At 44.1% G+C, this 24,215-nt stretch overlaps 1 protein-coding gene across 6 annotated transcripts in view; it reads right to left on the reverse strand.

Annotated features, from left to right (window-relative positions):
* Window positions 1-5,187: 5,187 nt before the first annotated feature.
* fubp3 (far upstream element (FUSE) binding protein 3) overlaps window positions 5,188-24,215 on the reverse strand; it is a 109,279-nt gene continuing 90,251 nt past the window's right edge. For 5 of the 6 annotated variants that reach the window (XM_072488671.1, XM_072488675.1, XM_072488673.1 and 2 more), the window contains 2 exons: window positions 8,916-9,055; window positions 5,188-6,916 (listed from right to left, as the gene is read on the reverse strand). In XM_072488671.1, the coding sequence (XP_072344772.1) occupies window positions 6,908-6,916; window positions 8,916-9,055 (149 nt within the window). In that variant the 3' untranslated portion in view covers window positions 5,188-6,907. Of the gene's footprint in view, window positions 6,917-8,915; window positions 9,056-20,396; window positions 20,474-24,215 lie in introns of those variants that run through there. The other variant, XM_072488674.1, reaches the window with a different exon arrangement.

Raw genomic sequence — 24,215 nt, forward strand, 5'->3', positions numbered from 1 at the left:
CAATCAAGAACAAGGTCCATGTCACAAGTGACTCACCTACCACACTCACAAACAAGGTTTCTGCCACACAATTCACAGTAAAAATATTGCATTGTCAAGACGGTCATCAATTAATTTTACTTTTGGCTAAAGACACTAGAATTGGCAGACACTAGAATTTTTTTACTTGCCAATTAACAGTCTGAGCTTAATTCAAACCCAGATCCCTAAAACGAAAGTCAATAGTTTCACCCAACCTCACCAGCCAACCCAACACAGAACAATACATTTGAAGACAATCTCCCGGCAGACTCATCGGAAAATAAATCCATTAACATTTAGTCTCTTTTATTCCCATCCAATGCACATTTCCTTGTTCTCAGATTGGGGAATAAGGGCTCAGTCATCTTCGCAGATGCTGACAAGCACAATACAGCGACAGATTTCTGTGCAGTTGATCTCTGTTTCCAGGGCTAGAAAAGTGTGGCAACGAGGAGATTGGATAGGTTGGTGCTATTTTCCTTGGAACAAAGGAGGCGGAGGGGGTGACATAATGGAGGTGTACAAAATTGAGGGGAAGAGATAGGGTGGACAGGATAAAATTGTTTCCCCTGGTGGAGAATTCTAGAACCAGGGGACATAGGGGACATGAGGAAAAACTTTATGCAGAGGGTAGTGGGAGTCTGGAATTTGCTGCCTGAGTTGTTGGTGGAGGGAGAGACCCTAAACGTACCTGGATCTGCACCTGGAGTGCTCTAAGTTACAGGGCTATGGGCCGGGTGCAGGAAGGTGGGATTAGGAAGGGCACCTGGGTGTCCTAGGGCTGGCATGGACAAGATGGGCTGAATGGTCGCCTTCTGTGCTGTAACATGTCTATGATTCTCCCCCTTCCAACCTTTTTTTGGAGATATGAATTTAAGCACTAGTCGGCCTTCACCTAATTCAAATACCTTTTCTCATGTCTTAATCTATGGCTGGGAAGAAATAACAGGCTAGTCAGTTGTGGAGGACACTGCAGTCAAACGTGACCATATCCTTATTGTATGTCTCCGCACTAATTTTTCGATAGTGAGCAGAGCAAGAATATTAGCTGTTTCTTCCCCGCTCTAGTCCAGGATTCTGTGGCCAATTGCATGTGCAGTTTCACATTGGGGGGCAATGTCTGTATTAACTAAGGGGGGCAGGCAGTCTTCTGATCGTTCTCCAGAGAAGCATTAGGTCCCCCAGTTGTTGATTCCCAAAGAGCGACAAACAGGAGTGTTGAAATCAACAACGCACATTTATGTGCGTGAAACAAACTGCAAAGTTCTTGAAACTTTGTGCATCTTAAAAGAGGATGAAATATATTTTCACAGGATTGTCACAGTAACTTCATTGCAGTGTTAATGAAAGCCGACTTGTGACACTAATAAAGATTATTATATAGAGCCATGGTGAGAGAGCCAACATGGGCGTAGCTTCACTGGAATTATCAGTCTTTTGAATGAATTGTTAAATTTGAGGCCTTGTCTGTCTCTGCAAAAGATCCCACAGCACCAGTCAAGAGCGATGGGGCATCCAGGAATAAAGAAAGGTTGGAAACCTGATGCTCTTTTCCCAACTGAAGGGGATTGAGGTGAATACCTGATTCAATGGGCGGCCGCAGGTTAATGATGGAATCCAACCAATCGGGTTACTTTAAAAAAGTTTGATTGTAATAGAGACTAGGTTGATTGACAATATCTGCTGAGTTAGCTCGTTTAGGGATACTACAACTTTCCTCAGTGCCGACAGACCATGGCCCTGGGAGGCAGGAGGGAAACCAGGCAGGGTTCCCGCTCACTGCCTAGTGTCAACATTTGAACATAGGTACCAGAGGACAGCTAGCATCTAGAGAATGACTCGGGACAGAAGAGAGGGAGAGCAACAGTTACTGAATACGACCATGAAAGAAAGAACTTGCATTTATATAGCACCTTTCACTACCTCAGGATTTCCCCAAGCTCTTCACAGCTAATGGAATAGGTTTTTCTTTCAAAGTGTAGTAACTGCAGTGAGCTTAATTATCCAACCCAGGGATGATTCTGCACCAACTCTGCACACTAATAGGCTCAATACTCCTGGCAATGCAATCAGCACCGATCATTCAAAGAATATTTTAGCAACTGCTCTGAACTGGAGTACTCAGGTACTTCTCTCAACGGATGGGAATAGAGAGTCCTTTAGCACGCGTCAAATTCCATGGGATAGAAAGAGAAAACAAAATGTTCCAGGGCCTCTGCTCCATGAATGGCACGAGCTGCAATGCCTCGTGCCACAGGATGGTCAACGGCAATTAGTTAAGCCAACGCATGATCGATATTGTTGCAAGGCAGCAAAAGACTGTCAAACAGCAGAGATTCAGAGGGCAACACAACCTATCTTCAGGAGAGGAAGAGAGAAAACAAAGTAACAGGGGAGGGGGAATCAAAGAGCTTTAAAAATGTCCTAATGCTGTGAGAAACCCTCCACAAGATAGCCCTGCAGAAATCCCCAAACTGGCGTGATATCAACTCAACACACAGCCGATCTTAAATAGCAATTGAATGGATACAAGTAATTCTCCGGTAAGCACAGGTTGGAGAAACCGAGGCGATGACCCTGGCTGACAGCGTAGAGAAAAGGAAAGGCCGTACGGCCGCCTGCCACCTGCACCCATCCACGAACCACCTTTCAAGACACATCCAATCAAAAGGAGATAAGCATCTCTTTCATGTTACAATAGGATTTCCTTCCAGTAAGAGACCCTCTCCAGATAATCGGCTCACCAGTCAGTCCAATTATTACACTCATTGCCAAGACTTCAAGGAAGAAATTACACATGGATTATTAAGTACTGCTGGTTATTTGAAAGTTATTAACGACACAATGTCAGTCATTCCACAGAGTGACTGAACCCTTCCTCTCCTGCACATAGCAACTGGCAAAAAAACACAATGGAAAATTTTAAGCACTTTATTGGAGAGTTAAGTTTATCTTGAGAACTGACAACCTAACCTTCTGAATTCAAATAAAGTGGTTGCTTTACCTATTCAAGCCCCACTCCAGGACATGAGCGTAATCATCAAAGCTGGCGCTCCAGTGCAGTACCGAGGGTGCTGTGCTATCTGCGATACTGTCATTCAGAAGAGACATTAAACCGCTTTCTCTGGGGAGTGCGAAAGATCCCATAGCACTACTTCCAAGAGCGGGGGCATTCTCACTGGTGTCCTAGCGAACACGAACATAATTAAACCTACTCTTCATCACACTGCTATAAATGGCGCCCCCATTTCCTATATTACAACAGAGTGCCTACACTCCAAATGTATTTTGTGTGCTGTAAAGCACTTTGGGATGTGTCAAGGTAACGAAAGGCACTCTCAATGCAAGTCTTTCTTATTGATCTGTCGAAATTCTTTTGCGAGTAGCAGGTTTGAAGAGATTAAGCTGGGATAGCAATAAACTCCGATTCTCTTTCCCCCCCCCCAATGCCCTCAAACCTGAGGCATATGGTAAGAAAAACTTTTAGTGGATGCCCTTTTGCATCAGTTCTCCATTATGCAGTAAATAAAGCTTCACAGGTGGTAAGATTTTGGCTCACAGCAGTGTTCATTAAATCCTGATCTCTGCTGTCGTGGCAAAGGAATCAAGCCTTAGACGCATGTAGAAAAAAAAACACAGGGACAAAATGACAATACAACTTTAAAAAAATTTAAATTTGAGATACAGATGGTGAATTAACCTTTGAAGAGCCTCATACAGAGCACAGATCTATAAATTTTCTATTACTCACCATGGGTCAAATAAGAAAGAAAATACATCATTAGCACTCTGATAACCACAGCAAATTGTAGGGGGAAAACAAAAGCTGGTCAAATAAGTGAACCTCCAACGTCCAGTGTCTCCTATCCACCCCGTACTCCTGTTGCAAACTTACTCAGTACTACCTTGCATACATTCTTTGATAGGCAGTTATTTAATTGATATTAACCCAAGGGATTGTGTTCCTCCTGAATTCCAACAGCACAGTCAGTCTCCCCGCTACTGCTCGGCCCGTTCCTCCACCCTGCCCATTCTTACTGTGCTGAAATCAAAGCTATTGAGGGTTTATTTCTATCGTTTGGCTTGCCAGGTTATTTTAGAGACAAAGAATGATCCACGCCTGTAAGTGTGCAGCTGGGACACGCATGTATACCAGCTTCGCTATCAGCATGTCAAGTGGGCTTATAAACAAAAAAAAGTTTCCCTGGTAATTTTTCTCAAGTTAGCCATCGACAGAATTTACAATGCTGAAGGAGGCCATTCGGACCAGCGGGTCTGCACTAGTCCTTGGAAAGAGCACCCCACTCAAGCCCACTCGCGTAACCCAGCAACCCCACCCAACACCCCCCCCCCCCCCAAGGGCAATTTATCATGGCCAATCCACCTAAGCTGCACGTATTTAGACTGTGGGAGGAAACCGGAGCTCCGGAGGAAACCCACGCAGACACGAGGAGAACGTGCAGACTCCGCACAGAGTGTCCCAAGTCGGGAATCGAACCTGGGACCCTGGAGCTGTGAAGCGATCTGTGTTAACCACTGTGCTACCGTGCTGCCCATGAGTCTCACCCCCACAACCCAAAGAATTGCAGGGTAGGTGGACTGGCCACACTAAACTACATAACAAAAAAACTAGGGGCAGGAGTCAGCCATCTGGCCCCTCGAGCCTGCTTCACCATTCAATAAGATCATGGCTGATCTTCTTGTTGGCTCAGCTCCACTTACCCGCCTGCTCCCTTAATGGGGAAAAAAAGAGAATTGGGTACTTTAAATTTATTTTTAAAAAGTAACTTTTCTCAAGTGCCCCAAATTATCAGACATTCATGAACTGCATTTCACAACTTTCTATGGTATGGGCTAAATTTGAGACCCCCGCCCCCCTTAATTCTCAACAGGACCTCAAAATTAACTCACCTCGGAGAATGTTCTCCCCACAAGGTTAGCAAAGCCAAGCACAGCAACATCTAAATCACTGTCTGGATTCATTACTTCCTTTCCTCTGGTGTTGCAGTTTTAACCTTGGTAATGGCTTGGTCCTTTTCCAAGGGGCGCCTCAATGAAATGAAAATGTGACAGATCTCGATGCAGGAGCGGCGGGAAGAGGACAGGGCCATTAAACAGAGGGCAGCGAGCCCTCGACCCACCAGCAAATTAAGCAAAGCCAAAACGTCAGGCCAAATTTCCACAAAGAAATGTTGTGGACATTTTATTATAGAGTGTAAAATGCAGGTGTCAGTAAAATAAAAGGGATACATCTCTTTAACATGCTGCACAGAGCTGTTTTTCTCTTTTGAAACCAGTCACACTTTCCAAAGTTAGACATCTCGAGCATTAATAGAAAAAAATCAGTACAATTTAAACGGAATGTCCAGCGAACCTCAGGTCATTAAAAACAGAACCAAAGTCTCTGGTTATCTACACTGTTAACTGTACAAAGGCAAATACTACAAGTTAAACAGCTTCAACTTAATAACATCCCTTTTTTTCTTAATCAAAACTTATTTTTTTTCACATACGTAATTAATACTAGGATTCATTCACTTGCTAACATAATCATACATATTAGATCACACCACGTAAGAATAAGAATTAAAAAAAGTCATTAGCATGGCTCGTGGAGACTTTGCCGAGTCCAAATTTGAGAGAGGTGTATACCAAACACAACAACCTTTTTTGTATTTTTTTTTCATACTAAAAAATAAAACCTGTACTTTTATTTAATTGTATCATCTTTTCTCATCAGGCAATTACACAGACAGGTGCAATCTAATCGCAGGAGAGAACGAGAAAGTATATGACCATCACGTCTTTAGCACATTGGAGGCCCCTTTCAGGCATGCGTACAGTCCAGGATTTTTTTGGGGAGGGGGGGTGGGGATAGAGTGGGGGGGAAGGGGGGCAGGCAGACTACAGTGCGAACGGTAGTGTTCTTTCATTACATCCACGTACAGATGTGCACCCTGCTGCTGTTCAATTTTCATTCATCAATTACAAAATGTGCCTAGGTTCTTTTTTTTTTTTTTTAATTATTTTTTAAATACATTTTTTAAATCCTCATCTTTGCCGACAGTCACCTTACGTAAAACATGTATTTTGGAAAAAAGTATTAAATTATTATTCACAGTTCTCATTTTCAACTCCTTTTAAAAGAAGCGTCTGTTGTGCTAACTTCTTTTTTTTCTTCTTTTCCCCCTCCCCTCCCTACACAGAATTAATAGACCAGTACAAAAATTTACCAGTCCAACACAGTTTTGTATTGAGTGCCCACTCACATAGGGATGCAGGCACAGTTTCACAAAAGTGAGACATATTTTTTATATATATATATATAATATATATTATATATATACCGTGGTCGTTAGTACCTTTCAGTCTGTATTGTACAGAACTCCAGACCGATACCTGGGACTTGTACATTGCCACTACCGAGTCTCAGGATATGCAGTACCAGCACCAGTATTCCTACCCATCTATCGTTGGGATGTATACAGTTCAACAATGCACCGTCTTTGAACCCCCACATCCACACTACTATTATACTTTAAAAACTTATCCTGTAGTGCTGCCGATGTAGGGGAATAATCTTTTTTTTTTTTTTAAAAAAAAAACAGAACAAACCACCATTCGCATTTTAGCCTGTCCAAACCATGGTGTTGGTTTTAGGGTCCCCGAGTGTTCAATCCACAACATCTGCACCCCTCAACTTCACTATTACTCCATTAATGGTAAATCTAGAAAGTTATCGTAATAAGTATTTTTTTTTCCCTCTAGTGTTCAGAAACAAAAGTATACATTTTTCTTCTTCAAGGCGTCATAAATCTTTTCAACCTTTTTATTAAAAAAGGCTCCACACCCATAATGATTCAAATCTCATCACAAGGACGACAAATTATTGATCCTGCAACAGAGAAAGAGATACAATGTGTTAGAACATAATTGCAGGGACCACTAGAGGAGAGTCTTGAAGAATTGTTGGAAGAAATGGAGAGATCCTCAGGAGAATACAAGGTGGCCTCCTCCTTGTCTGAAGGCCCTCGTTGTTGTTGTGGTACTTAAGTACTCACTTGCTCTTCACTACCTTAGTTAAGTGCTTATTCCTCCTGGGGGTGCCTTGACCGAGTGTGTCAGCCAATATCACCATATATATGAGACATCACATTTTTCACACAACATCTACACACAAATCTTCCAGCACACACCACTGAATAGAGATCAGGAGCAAATCCCCAGGCTGTTCTTTTGTTGTTGCCCTATTCGAGTCTGTAAGGGGAACTGTAGTAACCATACCACTATTGGTCAGCTGAGATGGGCTAACTCAGCATAGGCCAGGAAGCCTCCTTATCCTCATCACTATCACACACACAAGTCAATACATTTACCCACAATCATAAGGAGAAAGCCAATTCTCTTTGCCATAAAGTTACATTTAAGCGTTTCTACCTACTTAGAATTGTGATGGAGTTTGCAATGGTAAGGAAAAGACGATTGCTTCTGGGGAAATCCCCCAAATCGCAGCTATAAATATAAAACAGTCATAAATAAATCCAAATAAGGAATGCAGGAGAAACGTCTTTACCTAGAGAATGGTTAGAATGTGGAACTCGCTACCACAAGGAGCAGTTGAGGTGACTAGCATGGATGCACTTAAGGGGAAGCTAGATAAGAACATGAGGGAGAAAGGAATAGAAAGTTATGTTGATGAGATTAGATGAAGTACGGAGGAACATGAACCTAGTCAAGTCCATTTCTGTGCTGCAAATGCTCTGTGATTCACGAAGACGATTCAGTTAATAGCTGAGTCATACATATCCTATGTTCAATAGCTGGTCTTTGCTGAGTTAACCAGGGTAGTGATAAGGGTCATTAACAACTGCCCTCAGCACCATGGGTTAGAAAGGGCAGATACAACCACAGCCAGAGTACTCTGCTGATGGCTAGGTAGTGATCCCTGTGATTTAAGTGTGTGCGGGGGCTGCCAAGGTCAGAGTCAGACAGCATAAGGCTGAGTATGTCGATGGTGCTCGCTAAAAAATGCCATGAAGACGACAAACGTCTAATGACTAATGGGACACAGTACCGATGGATATTTGGCAAGACCCACAGAACCATACCCGAACAGAGAAGGGAAAACATTAGCAAGGAAACAAGTTTAACAATTCCAATCACTAAAATGCAATTTCATGGCTTTACAAATAAAAGCAGTGATAAAGCTATTGTGAAAAGAGGAAGAAAGAAAAGAAGAATTGGTAACCTGTCATTTAGAAGTCATATGTATTTCAGTGCTGATTGCTACAACATTTAAGTTGGTTTTGCACAGCAAATGGCATTCATCCATTTGATTAGAGCAAATGATCCATCAACTTGGCTTTAACCAGGAACACTCAGTCTGACATATTTGCTTCATTTCAATCCATTCAGAAGATGCAGTTTATATTCGCGTGCACTGGATAAGACTTATTTACATCGACAGCGGGTGGGGGAGGGGGAATCCCAGAACTCCCTCCCTAACAGCACTGTGGTTGTCCCGACACCACATGAACTGCAGGGGTTCAAGGCAGTTCACCACCACCTTCTCCAAGGCAATTGGGGATGGGCAATAACTGGTGGCCGAGCCAGCAGTGCATACATCCCACAAATGAATAAAATGCCTGAAGGCACATCACAGCAGTATTATCAACTACACAGCCACATTAGGGGCTATTCGGACAGGTGATCAAAATCATGGTCAAAGAGGGATAAGGAACATCTTTGAGGAAATAGGTGGAGAAGCAGAAAGATTTAGGGAGGAAATCTGACTGAGGGGGATAACCGGCATTACCAGTGTCCTCCTACTCCACTAGTCCAAGACTTTGTGCCATAATCACCATGGTAATGCTTAATGTGCGCTACTTGCATACCTGATGACCAGGGGCCTGCCCTTGCTGTGTGGCCTGTCCATAGTACGCTGCCTGCTGTCGGTAATATTCTGCCCAGGCTGCACTGTAATCTGGTTGTGAGCTCTGCTGCGGAGTCCCTGGGGCAGTTCCCGTGGCCTGAGCTGATAAAGGAGGAGAAGTAAAAACAACAGGATTATAAGTAATCTTACCAGGCACCAAAATTGCAAAATTAAGCATGGCACGTTACAATAAACCAGTGCAATGATTCAGAAAAATTAATCAATTTCTCATGGAACAGAACATTGGGGTGGGGCAGGGCAGAAGGAAGAAAGAAAGAAAGGCAAGAGGGCAGAAGTGCTGTGAGAAATGACCCAATGAAGCTGAGGAGTTCGCACTTGACAACCTTGGTGTACAGACAGGATGAGGCCATTTGTCGCATTGAGCCTGGTCACTTATGGCCACAGCAGGTCTCTCTCACTCGCTCACTCTCAATCTCTTCCCCTTTTCCATACACATTATAGATCTGCCTTCCAAACATGACAATTAATGACAAAGCCACAATCATGGTACGCAGCACTCAGCATTCAAGACTACCTCACGAACCACGATTTGCCCAGATTCTCTCACTCTTCCTTGCGGGAAGCGAAATTTGGACAACCACATTGAATCTCCTATACTGGCGATGTCACAACGAGGAAGAATGACTAGCATTGCTGGGGACCCAATACTCCACAAGATCAACAGATTCTCCGCGCCAACTCAATATGAATCGACTTAGTTCAAATGTATGGGCTTTTGTAATGTAGCGACGAGATCAACAAACAAAAACTCCCGTAAAAAAACCTGCATTTATATAGCACCTTTAATGATCTCAGAACATCCCAAACCATGTTACCTACACTACTGTAATGGAAGGAAAACAACAGCTAGGTCCCATAAACAGCAATGTGATAATGACCAGATAATTGGTTATTGTACTGTTCATTAAGGGATACCTGTTACAGTATGTGGAAATGGCAGAGAATTTCCCAATGCTTCTTCAGAATAGTAACACTGGATCTTTTACATCCAGCTGAGACAGCAGGCAGTACTTTATTTGAAAGACAGCACCTCTGACAGTGGAGCACTGCTCTCAGTACTGCATGGTCCACCTTGATTTTGTGCTCAATTGGAACCTGCAATGCTCGACACTCGAGACAGGAGAGACACTTAGACATGGCGAAAACCGTTATTTATGGATCAAGTTTAAGATTTCTTCCTGCTTCAGATTTTTAATTGGAGGGGGCGGCACAGTGGTGAGCACTGCTGCCTCACGGTGCTGAGGACCCGGGTTCAATCCCGGCCCTGGGTCACTGTCAGTGTGTAGTTTGCACATTCTCCCCGAGGCTGCAAGGGGTTCACCCCCACAGCCCAAAGATGTGCAGGTTAGGTGGAATGGCCACGCTAAATTGCCCCTTAATTGGAAAAAAAAATTGGGTACTCTTAAGCTTATAAAAAAATAAGATTCCTAATTGAACGGATCATAATTTGGAATAAAAATTATTCCAGAAATTTGCATTGCAGTGATGGCAATTTTATTAAAAAGTTAAAAATCACAAGTATGGTTTGCAATCAATTGAATTGAAAAACTGGTAGGAGACAAATTTCAACCTTGTTCTGGACATGCAGTGAGCATTATTGCTGTGCTTTTTGGGGGGGCAAGGTGAGGGCATGGGAAAAGAAACAGCCACCAGCGCTTCATTGGTGCAAGTCATCATAAATTATTTTACACCGCAGCAGAATGCAAATGCCCAAGTTCCTATGATCTCTATACACTACCCTTACGGCGATAGTGGGAGCTCAGAGCAATCATTTATTTGAGTGGGGTTTGCTGATGTCATTGACCTAAACAAGTTTTATTTCCAATTGCTACGTAAACAATAGCAATGCTGAAATCAAAGGCAGAGCAAGGCCACCATCCCAGTGGCTCTTTCCACTCCTTTCCTTGGAAAAGCAGAGAAACGGTTTTTGCCACCAATAACCTCCAGGGCTTAACCAGCGACTGAGGTCACTGCTGAAGCCAGAAACAGATGGTGAAGCGCAAATGCCTTTGAGGGGGGGGGGGGGGGGGGGGGAGAAAAACAACTTTTTATTAAAAAAACACAATCGGCCTCCCTCCAACCTCCGCAGCCACCAGGCATCTTTCAGGTGGATGTTAAAGTTGTTTGGGAGAATACCGGTTAGTCATGCCGTAATCATCTTTCACCCTCCTGCCACCTGTTCGGTCCAATTAGTGGTTGATATGACAAAATACAGAAAAAGTAAAAAACAATTCTTCCATATCGAAGGCCTGTTCACTTGGGAACAGGTTTGACTGGCGCAAGAACCACTAATACCTTTCAGACACACTGGATATTTTAGGTCTAGAGTAGAGTGGGAAAACAAAGACACTACTCCCTCAACTAATCTCTGTCAGCATTTTATTCCAATCCTTTTGTTCCACACATACTGTAACAGTTATCCAATCAATTTCATTCAATTTATATATTTTCCTCTTTCCCTTCCCTCCCCTACAGATGCCGTGCATATGTGGATATCAAATTACATCACTGAATTGACAGCAATTTTGGTAGATAAGTATTTCCTACAAGTACTGCAGTCTCTTTCTTCAGAATCAAAGCAGAATACTGATCAAGGGGAAGTGCAGACAATGGCCCGTCAACTATCTGCTGGTGGCTGAATTGAGCTAGGTTTACACAGACTGGACCATTTTGATTCAGTTGCCTAAGAATACATGCAAATTAATCGAAGGTGGCTTCTCAGGAGCGAGACACCTGTCAAAATCCTTTCATGCCACTCCTGAAACACCCCATTTCCTCGTTACTTATTTTGATAAGTCTATTATACTCATACGAGTATAATACTTATACCAAGTATGCCATATAGTTACAGATTTTAAATTGGACACATCAGAACGAAACAAATTATGACACTCAAACCACATGGCCCAGAAATTGAACAATCTCCGAGCATTGAGTTTGAGGAGAAGCTTTTAGCGTTTTACAATAGTTTGCAGGGCTCTGGGGAAAGAGGAGTGGAGCTACATCTCTTCTGCAGAGCCAGCCTTTGCAGACACAGTGGGCTGAATGACCATCTTGTGTGCTGTAGAATTCTATGATAGCATTAATGTAGAGAACATCAAGGGGCACCAGAGGCGTCACGAGCCAAAAATGGTCTTCAGGTCTGTCATGTGAGGGTACCTTTAAGACATGGACGTTTAAGCAATGTACCTTTAAGAAAACAGTGATGTCAGAGAGTGGGTGGGGCTGAGCTCAGGTTCAGCCATTTTGCAGTTGGGTTTTGCAGCTTAAAAAATGCCTGGCTGGTTTTGCGGAGAACAGTTTAAAAGTAGAAAGCCAGTTTGAGACAGCAGCTTGAGAAGTTCTGGTTTGCTGTGATCTGCTTAGAAGGGAGAAAGCCAGGTTTGAGAAAGCAGCGTGGGTGTGTCTGTGTGCGTCCAGAGAGCTGCAAGAAAAAAGCACGGTGCTGGAGCTGAAAACAACCAAGCTAATATATCTCTGCCATTCTACAGAAAATATATATATCCTTTAACCTGATGTGATACTGTTTAAAGGTGTTAAGTCTCTTGGAAGTTTGAAGGAACATTTTAAGGAGTTATTTACTGTTGCCAAAGTTTCGGACTTATCTTTGAAGTAAGGGGTGTTAAGAGATCCAATGTCTATTTGAGATGTTAAGTTGAGTTCATGGAATAAAGTGTTTTGTGTTTAAAAACCCACGTGTCCATAATTGTAATCCCACATCTAGGCAAAAAGCCGTGTGCTAGGAAAAGCAGCAAATCCATTAAAGGGAGAGGTTGGTTGAATTCCATGATATATTTTGGGGTTCTGAAAACACCTCGCCCATAATAGGTCAAAGGAGGAGATATATAATCAGTGAACAAATGTTTGGTCAAAGAGAGGAGTTTAAGAACAGTCTCTTGGGAGAGAGGAGATGGATATACAGAAGAGATTCGGGAAATAAATCTACAACATTGGGCTTAAACCGCGTTAGGGAACTGGAGCTGGATGAACTTCGGATCATTCGGGAGGCAGAGGTGGTCATAGATAGAAGCTTCAGGGATGTAGTTACTCCGAAGAATAAAGATAGATGGGCGACGGTGAGAGGGGCTGGGAGGAAGCAGTCAGTACAGGGATCCCCTGTGGTTGTTCCCCTTAGTAACAAGTATACCGCTTTGGATACTGTTGGGGGGAATGACTTACCAGGGGTAAGCCATGGGGTGCAGGTCTGGCACAGAGTCTGTCCCTGTTGCTCAGAAGGGAAGTGGGGAGAGGAGTCGAGCATTAGTCATTGGAGACTCCATAGTTAGGGGGATAGATAGGAGATTCTGTGGGAACGAGAGAGACTCGCGGTTGGTGTGTTGCCTCCCAGATGCCAGGTTGCGTGATGTCTCGGATCGTGTTTTCGGGATCCTTAAGGGGGAGGGGGAGCAGCCCCAAGTCGTGGTCCACATTGGTACCAACGACATAGGTAGGAAACGGGATAGGGGTGTAAGGCAGGAATTCAGGGAGTTAGGGTGGAAACTTAGATCTAGGACAAACAGAGTTATTATCTCTGGGTTGTTACCCGTGCCATGTGATAGCGAGACGAGGAATAGGGAAAGAGAGGAGTTGGACGCGTGGCTAAAGGGATGGTGCAGGAAGGAGGGTTTCAGATTTCTGGATAATTGGGGCTCATTCTGGGGTCGGTGGGACCTCAAACGGGATGATCTACACTTGGACCAGAGGGCTACCAATATCCTGGGGGGGAAATTTGCTAATGCTCTTCGGGAGGGTTTAAACTAGTTCAGCAGGGGCTTGGGAACCTGAATTGTAGCTCCAGTATACAGGAGGTTGAGAGTAGTGAGGTCATGAGTAAGGTTTTAAAGTTGCATGAGTGTACCGGCAGGCAGGAAGGTGGTTTAAAGTGTGTCTTGTTCAATGCCAGGAGCATCCGGAATAAGGTGGGTGAACTTGCAGCATGGGTTAGTACCTGGGACTTCGATGTTGTGGCCATTTCGGAGACATGGATAGAGCAGGGACAGGAATGGTTCTTGCAGGTGCCGGGGTTTAGATATTTCAGTAAGCTCAAGGAAGGTGGTAAAAGAGGGGGAGGGGTGGCATTGTTAGTCAAGGACAGTATTACGGTGGCAGAAAGGACGTTTGATGAGGACTCATCGATTGAGGTAGTATGGGCTGAGGTTAGAAACAGGAAAGGAGAGGTCACCATGTTAGGTGTTTTCCATAGGCCTCCGAAAAGTTCCAGAGATGTAGAGGAAAGGATTGCAAAGATGATTCTGGATAGGAGCGAAAGCAACAGGGTAGTTGTTATGGGGGACTTTAACTTTCCAAATATTGACTGGAAACGCTATAGTTCGAGTACTTTAGAAGGGTCCGTTTTTGTCCAATATGTGCAGGAGAGTTTCCTGACACAGTATGTAGATAGGCCAAGAGGCGAGGCCGTATTGGATTTGGTACTGGGTGATGAACCAGGACAGGTGTTAGATTTGGAGGTAGGTGAGCATTTTGGGATAGTGACCACAATTCGATTACATTTACTTTAGTGATGGAAAGGGATAGGTATATACCGCAGGGCAACAGTTATATCTGGGGGAAAGGCAATTATGATGCGATGAGGCAAGACTTAGGATGCATTGGATGGAGAGGAAAACTGCAGGGATGGGCACAATGGAAATGTAGAGCTTGTTCAAGGAACAGCTACTGCGTGTCCTTGATAAGTATGTACCTGTCAGGCAGGGAGGAAGTGGTCGAGCAAGGGAACCGTGGTTTACTAAGGCAGTCGAAACACTTGTCAAGAGGAAGAAGGAGGCTTATGTAAAGATGAGACATGAAGGTTCAGTTAGGGCGCTCGAGAGTTACAAGTTAGCTAGGAAGGACCTAAAGAGATAGCTAAGAAGAGCCAGGAGGGGACATGAGAAGTCTTTGGCAGGTAGGATCAAGGATAACCCTAAAGCTTTCTATAGATATGTCAGGAATAAAAGAATGACTAGGGTAAGAGTGGGGCCAGTCAAGGACAGTAGTGGGAAGTTGTGCTTGGAGTTCGAGGAGATAGGAGAGGTGCTAAATGAATATTTTTCGTCAGTATTCACTCAGGAAAAAGACAATGTTGTCGAGGAGAATAATGAGATTCAGGCGACTAGACTAGAAGGGCTTGAGGTTCATAAGGAGGAGGTGTTAACAATTCTGGAAAGGGTGAAAATAGATAAGTCCCCTGGGCCGGATGGGATTTATCCTAGGATTCTCTGGGAAGCTAGGGAGGTGATTGCTGAGCCTTTGGCTTTGATCTTTAAGTCATCTTTGTCTACAGGAATAGTGCCAGAAGACTGGAGGATAGCAAATGTTGTCCCCTTGTTCAAGAAGGGGAGTAGAGACAACCCCGGTAACTATAGACCAGTGAGCCTTACTTCTGTTGTGGGCAAAATCTTGGAAAGGTTTATTAGAGATAGGGTGTATAATCATCTGGAAAAGGAATAATTTGATTAGACATAGTCAACACGGTTTTGTTAAGAGTAGGTCGTGCCTCACAAACCTTATTGAGTTCTTTGAGAAGGTGACCAAACAGGTGGAAGAGAGTAAAGCAGTTGATGTGGTGAATATGGATTTCAGTAAAGCGTTTGATAAGGTTCCCCACGGTAGGCTACTGCAGAAAATACGGAAGCATGGGATTCAGGGAGATTTAGCAGTTTGGATCAGAAATTGGCTAGCTGGAAGAGGACAAAGGGTGATGGTTGATGGAAAGTGTTCAGACTGGAGTCCAGTTAATAGTGGTGTACCACAAGGATCTGTTTTGGGGCCACTGCGGTTTGTCATTTTTATAAATGACCTGGAGGAGGGCGTAGAAGGATGGGTGAGTAAATTTGCAGATTACACTAATGTCGGTGGAGTTGTGGACAGTGCGGAAGGATGTTACAAGTTACAGAGGGACATAGATAAGCTGCAGTGCTGGGCTGAGAGGTGGCAAATGGGTTTAATGCAGAAAAGTGTGAGGTGATTCATTTTGGAAGGAATAACAAGAAGACTGAGTACTGGGCTAATGGTAAGATTCTTGGCAGTGTGGATGAGTAGAGAGATCTCGGTGTCCATGTAAATAGATCCCTGAAAGTTCCCACTCAGGTTGAGAGGGTTGTTAAGAAGGCGTAGGGTGTGTTAGCTTTTATTGGTAGAGGGATTGAGTTTCGGAGCTATGAGGTCATGTTGCAGCTGTACAAAACTCTGGTGCGGCCGCATTTGGAGTATTGCGTGCAATTCTGGTCGCCGCATTATAGGAAGGATGTGGAAGCATTGGAAAGGGTGCAGAGGAGATTTACCTGAATGTTGCCTGGTATGGAGGGAAGATCTTATGAGGAGAGGCTGAGGGACTTGAGGCTGTTTTCGTTAGAGAGAAGAAGGTTAAGAGGTGACTTAATTGAGGCATACAAGATGATCAGAGGATTGGATAGGGTGGACAGTGAGAGCCTTTTTCCTCGGATGGTGATGTCTAGCATGAGGGGACATAGCTTTAAATTGAGGGGCGATAGATATAAGACAGATGTCAGAGGTAGGTTCTTTACTCAGAGTAGTAAGGGCGTGGAATGCCCTGCCTGCAACAGTAGTGGACTCGCCAACACGAAGGGCATTCAAATGGTCATTGGATAGACATATGGACGATAAGGGAATAGTGTAGATGGGCTTTAGAGTGGTTTCACAGGTCGGCGCAACATCGAGGGCCGAAGGGCCTGTACTGCGCTGTAATGTTCTATGTTCTATGTTAAACAGCTGAAGGAATAGCCACCAAAGGTAGAGTGGAGGGATGGCGAGAGGCCAGAGTTAGAGGAAGAGAATTCAGGACGTTTATGGTCACAAGTAAGCTTACATTAACACAGCAATGAAATTACTGTGAAAAGCCCCTAGTCATCACATTCCGGCGCCTGTTCGGATACAGAGGGAGAATTCAGAATTCTCAGCTGGTACAGGAATTGAACCTGCGCTGCTGGCCTTGTTCTGCATCACAAACCAGCTATCTAGCCCGCTGAGCGAAACCAGCCCTGATGTATAAATCCAGGATTTAAACATAAGGAAAATAATTTTACCAGTTGTGGGGAGAGGTAGCCAAAGTATTTTTAAAAATGTATTCTTTAATGCGATGTGGACATGGCTTGCTAGTCCAGCATTCATTTCCCATCCCCAACAGTCCAGAGAAGGTGGTGGTGAGCTGCCTTTGTGAACATCTGCAATCAATGTGGAGCAGGTACAGCCACAATGCTGTTACGGGGTTTGCGTTTTGACCCAGTGACAGTGAAGGATCTGTGATACAGTTCCAAGTCAGGATAGTGTGCAGCTTGGAGGGGAACTTGCAGCTGGTGGTGTTCCTATGCATCTGCTACTCTTGGCCTTCTAGGTGGCAGAAGCCATGGGTTTGGAAGGTGCTGTTGTTGGAGGCTTGGTGAGTTGCTGAGTGCATCTTGTGTACAGTACACTGCTGCCACTGTTTGTTAATGATGGAAGGAGTATATTGAAGTGGTGGATGGGGTGCAATTCAAGCAGGTTGCTTTGTCCTGGATGGTGTTGAGCTTCTTGAGGAGATATTTAAATCAAACTCCCGGCCTCTGCCTTGTCGATAGTGAACAGGCTTTGGGGAGTCAGGAGGGGAGTTACCTGAAGCAGAATTCCCAGCCTCTGTCCTGCTCTTGTAGCCTGAGCATTTATATGGCTTGTTCAGTTCAGCTTCTAGTCAATGGTAGTTCTCCCCCAGATGCTGAAAGCGAGGGATTTGGAGATGGTAATGCCATTGAATGTCATGGGGCGATGGTTGGATTCTCTCCCGTTTTGAGATAGTCATTGCCTGATATAGGTGTGGGACACATGTAACTTGCCACATATTAGCTCAAGCTTGAAGGCTGCCCAGGTCTTGCTGCATATGTAAAGTGTCTACTTGGGTGTCCAAGTCATCGCAAATGGTGCCGAGCATTGTGCTGTCATCAGCGAACATCCCCATTTAATGCTATGTGGGGATGGTCATTGATGAAGCAGCTTAAGATGATGCTACCCTGAAGAGCTCCTGCAGTGATCTCATAGGGTTGATATGATTAACCAACAACCATAATCATCTTCCTTTGTGTAAGGTATGACGCCAACCAATGGGGAGTTTCCCCGATTCCCATTGACTTTAATTTTGCCAGGGCTTGTGGATGCCATACTTGGTCAAATGCTGCCTGATGTCAAGTGCAGTCACTGTCATCTTTCCTCGGGTTCAGCTCTTTTGCATGTTTGGACTAAGCTGTAAAGAGGTCAGGTGCTCAGTGGCCCTGGCAGAACAGACTGAACATCAGTGAGCAGGTTATTGTAGAGTGCCGGTTGAGAAGTACCAATGACCCATTCCATCATTCTGCTGATGAATGATGAGATGGTAATTGGCTGGGTTGAATTTGTCCTGCTTGTGGACAATGACACACCAGAGCATCTTTCTACTTTGCCAGGTAGATGCCAGTGTTGTAGCTGTACTGGAACAGCTTGGCTAAGAGTGTGGCTAGTTCTGGAGCTCGTCTTCAGTACTATTGGCTGGGGTGCTTCCAGCGCCCATTGCCTTTGCAGTGTCCTGTGCCTTCAGCTGTTCCTCCATAATCACAGAGTGAATCAAATTGGCTGAAGACTGGCATTCTGGGATGCTGGGGGAGGAGGAGGCCAAGACGGCTCATCTACTCGGTCCTTCTGGCTGAAGATGATTGCAAATCCTTCAGCCTCATCTTTCGCACTGATGTACTATGCTCCCCCGTCAATGAGGATGGGGACATTGTGGAGCCTCCCCTCCAGAGAGGCGCTTAATCCACCACCATTCAAGGCTGGATGTGGCAGGACTACAGAGCCTAGATCTAATCCATTGGTTGTGGGATCACTTGGCTCTTTTGCATGCTGCTTCTGCTGTTTGGCATCTTCCTGTGGCACATCTTCACCACGTTGACACCTCATTAAGGCATCCCTGGTGCAGCTGGCATGCACTCTTCATTTAACCAGGTTTGGATGGTAATGGTGGAGTGGGAGATATGCTGGGCCATGAGGTTACAGACTTGTGGTTAAATACAATTCTGCTGCTGCTGATAGCCCACAGCACCTAATGGTTGCACAGTTTGGAGTTGCTAGATCGGTTTGGGATTAATCCCATTTAGCACGATGGTGCCTCAAAACATGAAAAGGACTTAATCTCCACAAGGACTGTGCAGTGGTCACTCCTATTGGTACTCTTATGGACAGGTGCACCTGCGACAGGCAGATTGGCGAGAATGAGGTCAAGTAGATATTGCTCTCGTATTGGTTCTCTCACCACCTGCTGCAGATCCTGCCTGATAGCTTTGTCCTTTAAGACATGGACAGCTCGGTCAATAATGCTGCTATCAAGTTGAATTCAATGGACATTGAAGTTTCCCCCATCCAGAGTACATTGGGTCGTTGCCACTCAAGTATTTCTTCCAATACTTCCAACATGGAGTACCGATCCATCAGTTGGCTGGGAGTGAGGATTCGCAAGGCAACTCCCTACTGTATACCACTGTGACACTACCTCTGGTGGGTATGTCAGCAAGTACAGGAAGTTTGGTGAGCAGGACCTGGTAAAGGTAGTATACAGGCAGTGAAGTTTAGGAGGGGTTTAGAGCATGGGGGTTGGTCAGCCAGCCTGGAGGTCATTAAGAGTCAAGTCTGGTGGCACTAAGAGTTTCAAATTTCAGATGGAGACGGAAGCAGGCAATGCTATATAGAAACATGAAGTAGGTGATCTTGGCCAGCAGGAGCTGACGTTCTTCCCCTCTTCCCTCACTCTCATCCCCCACTCTCATCCCCAGCCTTCTTTCCATCTCCAGCCCTCTTCCCATCTCCAGCCAAGCGTCAGGGGGAAAAAAAAATCATTTGAGTTCTGCCATTAAATTTGGCAGAACATGCACTGCCTTGCAGTTGTCGGCATCAACATTTTATTTCTGTGCTGTAAGAAGCCATTAATTACACTGCAACTTTCTTCTAAGGTTATAATCACTCCACAGGTTTTCCCCAGCTATTAGAAAACTGTTGGCTTAAGTGTTTGTGCAAATGTTCCAGTTGTGAGAATTCTAACGCAGAAGATAGGAACAGGAGTAGACCATTCAGCTTCGTCTGCTTTATACTTCAAGGATTTCAAAAGGAGCTACAAGGGATTCCAGTTTCATCATTTTTAATTATTTGGTGGTGCAATTGCGAAAAGTAATGCATCTTTTTTAATACGAGCATCCGCAGAGTGGTTCTAACAGCTCGGCCTGCTCCTTCAAACACAACTCAGTGGTCAAGGTACGGAAGATCAAGGACAAAATGTGTGCGTGGGTTTCCTCTGGGTGCTCCGGTTTCCTCCCACCGTCCAAAGATGTGCAGGTTAAGTGGATTGGCCATGTTAAATTGCCCCTTAGTGTCCAAAAAGTTAGGTGGGGTTACGGGGATAGGGTGAGGGCCTAGGTAGAGATGCTCATTCAATGGTTCGGTGCAGACTCGATTGGCCGAATGGCCTCCTTCTGCACTGCAGTGATTCTAAGATAGGAGATAGAAAAACAGAGTGCAGGTGTTGAGACCAGGTCTGTAACGGAGTATGAAGAGTTAAATCTCAGGCAATAATTCGATCATGGCATGCTTTGGGGGAAAATATTAATATATTAGTCATGTTAAAAATGTCAATGGAAATCACACAAAAATTGTGAACAAGCTTTGAGCTGATCTTCTTGTTGGTGCTCAACTGGTAGCTACCAGGCCCAATTCCCTCTGGAAGGCTCTACTAAATCAGAAGGATGGGGTCATCAGAGATGCTTTTGTGCTTGTTGGTAAGGGTGCACCAGTTAGTGGAGTGGTCTTTCCAACATGGACTTGTAGGAAAATTTTGCAGGGCACATTTATGCTATGGATCCAGATACAATGCTTCTTAGTATGAATTACGTTACTCTACACTAGCACCATGAATGTCAACACTCAGGGTATAAAATTCCACCAGAGCATTCAGTAACAGAGGGTGATTGCCTCAGTTGATACAATTCCTGCCTTTGGTGCTTCAAGAAAGTTCAGTTTCCACTTGTCACCATCAGCAGCTCAACTATTCTGCAATACCCTTCATTGGCTCAGTAATAGAATACAGCAGCTTTGCTCAACAGGACACAGAGAAAAGCCATCATTGCTCAACTAAACCCAAGCCAGGTGATATGAGGATAATTTACCTCACAGCAGGGTCTCCACATTAAAGAGATGTGACTGGGCAGTTCAGCGTGTGAGCACAGCAGGTGCTGAAGTGAGTCCTCCTTAACTACTGCTATACCACAACCTCCTGCACCAATTCAGAAAGTCTGCAATCAGCTGCAGAGCTCCATCCACAGTTTCAGCAGGTCGAACAATCTCTTCCAGGCGGCACTGTTGCTGTAATACTATTCCCCCTTTAGTCAGAAACTTAAATACAAGGTTTTTTAAAATAAATTTAGAGTACCCAATTCATTTTTTCCAATTAAGGGGCAATTTAGCGTGTTCAATCCATCTATCTTGCACATCTTTGGGTTGTGGGGGCGAAACCCACGCAAACACGGGGAGGATGTGCAAAACCACACGGACAGTGACCCAGAGCCGGGATCGAGCCTGGGACCTCGGCGCCGTGAGACTGCAGTGCTACCACTGCGCCACCGTGCTGCCCAAATACAAAGTTAATCATTTGCTGACCCAGTGTTGCAGTGATAAGTATTAGCCTGCATAACTATTCAAAAAGGCTACATATGCAGCTTTCCAATCATTCCAATTTTAAACACTGCCTATAATTTTATATAAATATATATCTCACGTCACACGCACACACAGCTGTTAAAATTGACATGCATCTCCAAAGATCAAGTACAAGATCAATCCACTCAAGAGGTTGGATATGAAATGCTTTCAAAGACATAAATCACAAGAATGTAGCTAGCAATTATTAGAGTTCTTTTTTACAAATAAAAATCCTTCCTACAGGATTCACCTAGTTACTCCCATTTTTTGAAATCCCATCCCTGCTATTTTTTCCTTTGTACGATACTTGTTGCCAATTTAGAAATTGTTACAGCTGCTCTTAAGTTTTGTACTCAGTTTCTCCTTTACAGCTTCTGCCCATTTGTTTCACCCATTGCACTTCAAATCTTCCTGCAATGATCTTTTACGAGCAACTCACCTCGGTCTCTGTAAATTATGCGTTTGGGTATTCCGTCCAGTTTTGGCCCTTAGTTAACAATCAGCGGCACAGGCTCAGTCCTTACTCTTAATAAAATGCTGCATACAAGTCATTTAAAGGCTTACCCTGGGTCAAACCCGACAAAATCATGTCTCTCCAAATAAACAGATTGCTCATCAGCTGTGTGAACGAATTTTCAAAACCCAAGTATCGATCTCGTATACCTGCGACTAGGTTACCAGATTTTAACCGCAAACCACACAATGTACTAGATACTTTAAAAAATGAAACAATCAGTGGCATACCTATTTGGTGCACATCTGAGCCACTTGGTAGAGATGGGTAAGTAACAAGCCTTTCAGAATAATAAAACATGGAGATAATTTTATACCAGATGTTTCCATTCAGCAACATGACAGTGTTACAACAGATGAAGCACTCTGCTGGTAATGAGGTCACAACCCACTGATGGTTCATGGGGATTACATTTATGAAGCACATAATAGCCAACTGCCTGTGCCAACAGTCACAATTCAACAATGGCCCTATTGTAAATGAACATACTACCCTTAAATAGTAATTTCAAATGGGGGGCGGGGGGGTACAGCAGCAATTAAATACAATACCATTGTCCCTGGTTTCACCATTCACTGAACAACCCCTTCCACAAAGGTGAGTTTTTAACCTGCGTGGCACACAACAGTAGCTCCTCAACTCCTCCACTTGCCACAAGTCTCGCTATATAAAAAAACTATGAAGTACCATAGCATCGCAAAGGTTTCACCAAATGTTGGATTGGTTGGTGTTCTCAATCAGCTGGAGCAATGTTAGATGAGGCACGCGGAGATGCTTTGTCACCCCGATTCACACGTGCTGTACCTATAATCATAGCATGCAAGGTGCCAAGTCGCATCCGAGTGAGAACATGTGCCACAATCCTGTCCAGCTCATGCACAGAGCTTCAAATTTGCACACCAGCTGTTAGAAAGACTGGGGCCGAGACCCATAAATTGTCCCCTGCAGGTCTTTAAAACTAGGCCATAAAACAGTTTTCGAAACGCAGTACAGATTGTGCATTACACTCGGTGTAGAGTCAGTGACTCTCAGGAGTTGTGAACGCACAATGAATCACAAAGTAAAAGAAGTTAACAGATTAGCACTTACAAATGAGCTACAGCACACGTGTGAGGGACAAAACTATGAAAAGACAAAAGCTGGGCAGAACAAATTTCTGTGCACAAGAGAAAATGAATCAAAATTAGATGTTGCATGGTAGCTTTTTAAAAAACCATAAAACGAAAGAAATGCCAGGAGGGGTGAACAACAATTAATTCAGTAAAATGAAACTAATCCCATGGATACTATTATTAACGGCTCAGGATTATAGCAATACTATTGTTCCAAACCTCATTTAAACTGCCCAGGGCAGTTTCCTGTGCAACGGATTTCAATGTTGGCTTATGCCAGGGACGAGCAAGATTTAGGATTTCACATTTAAAAAGCGCTGGAACGTTTTGGAATCTGAAAACAGTTCTCTTAAACCAACCAGGGCTATTAATGAGTTCATTTACTAATTTAAAACTTTAGCAGCGAGCGAACCTTTTTGATCCTGGATCTAGTAGACAGACCTTTTGCTGATACAATTCCACCCCATCATTCCTGAAGGCATTACTTCAGGCTCAGGCACAATTCCATAGCACTGCAAGTGATAATTTCTTCATACAAGCAAAAAGGTTGTTCTAGCCAAATAAACAGCACAGATATGTGCATCTCTGGCTTTTACAAGAGGGGTTACAGGGTAACTATCAGAAAACAGAACCCTAGTTGGCTTGTTTGGGGAAGGATGGAGAGATAACGAGACAGCAAAATATCAACTGCAGCATGCCAACAGCTTTTCAAGCAACAACACAGCTGAACATGGGACCGTCAGGCCTGCATTGCTTAGCTTGGTGCAAATACATGATCTCATTTCCCTTATCTGGATGGAGGAGAACATGCCAGATCTCAGACTCCGTAATCGGGACCACCTTCAAGAAAGGTGACTGCAGTAACTACAAAGGAATTTTCCTGCTGTTGGCCACAGGGAAGGTCAGCACA

Source organism: Scyliorhinus torazame, chromosome 22, assembly GCF_047496885.1.
Source record: "Scyliorhinus torazame isolate Kashiwa2021f chromosome 22, sScyTor2.1, whole genome shotgun sequence".
NCBI classification, from domain to species: Eukaryota; Metazoa; Chordata; class Chondrichthyes; order Carcharhiniformes; family Scyliorhinidae; genus Scyliorhinus; species Scyliorhinus torazame.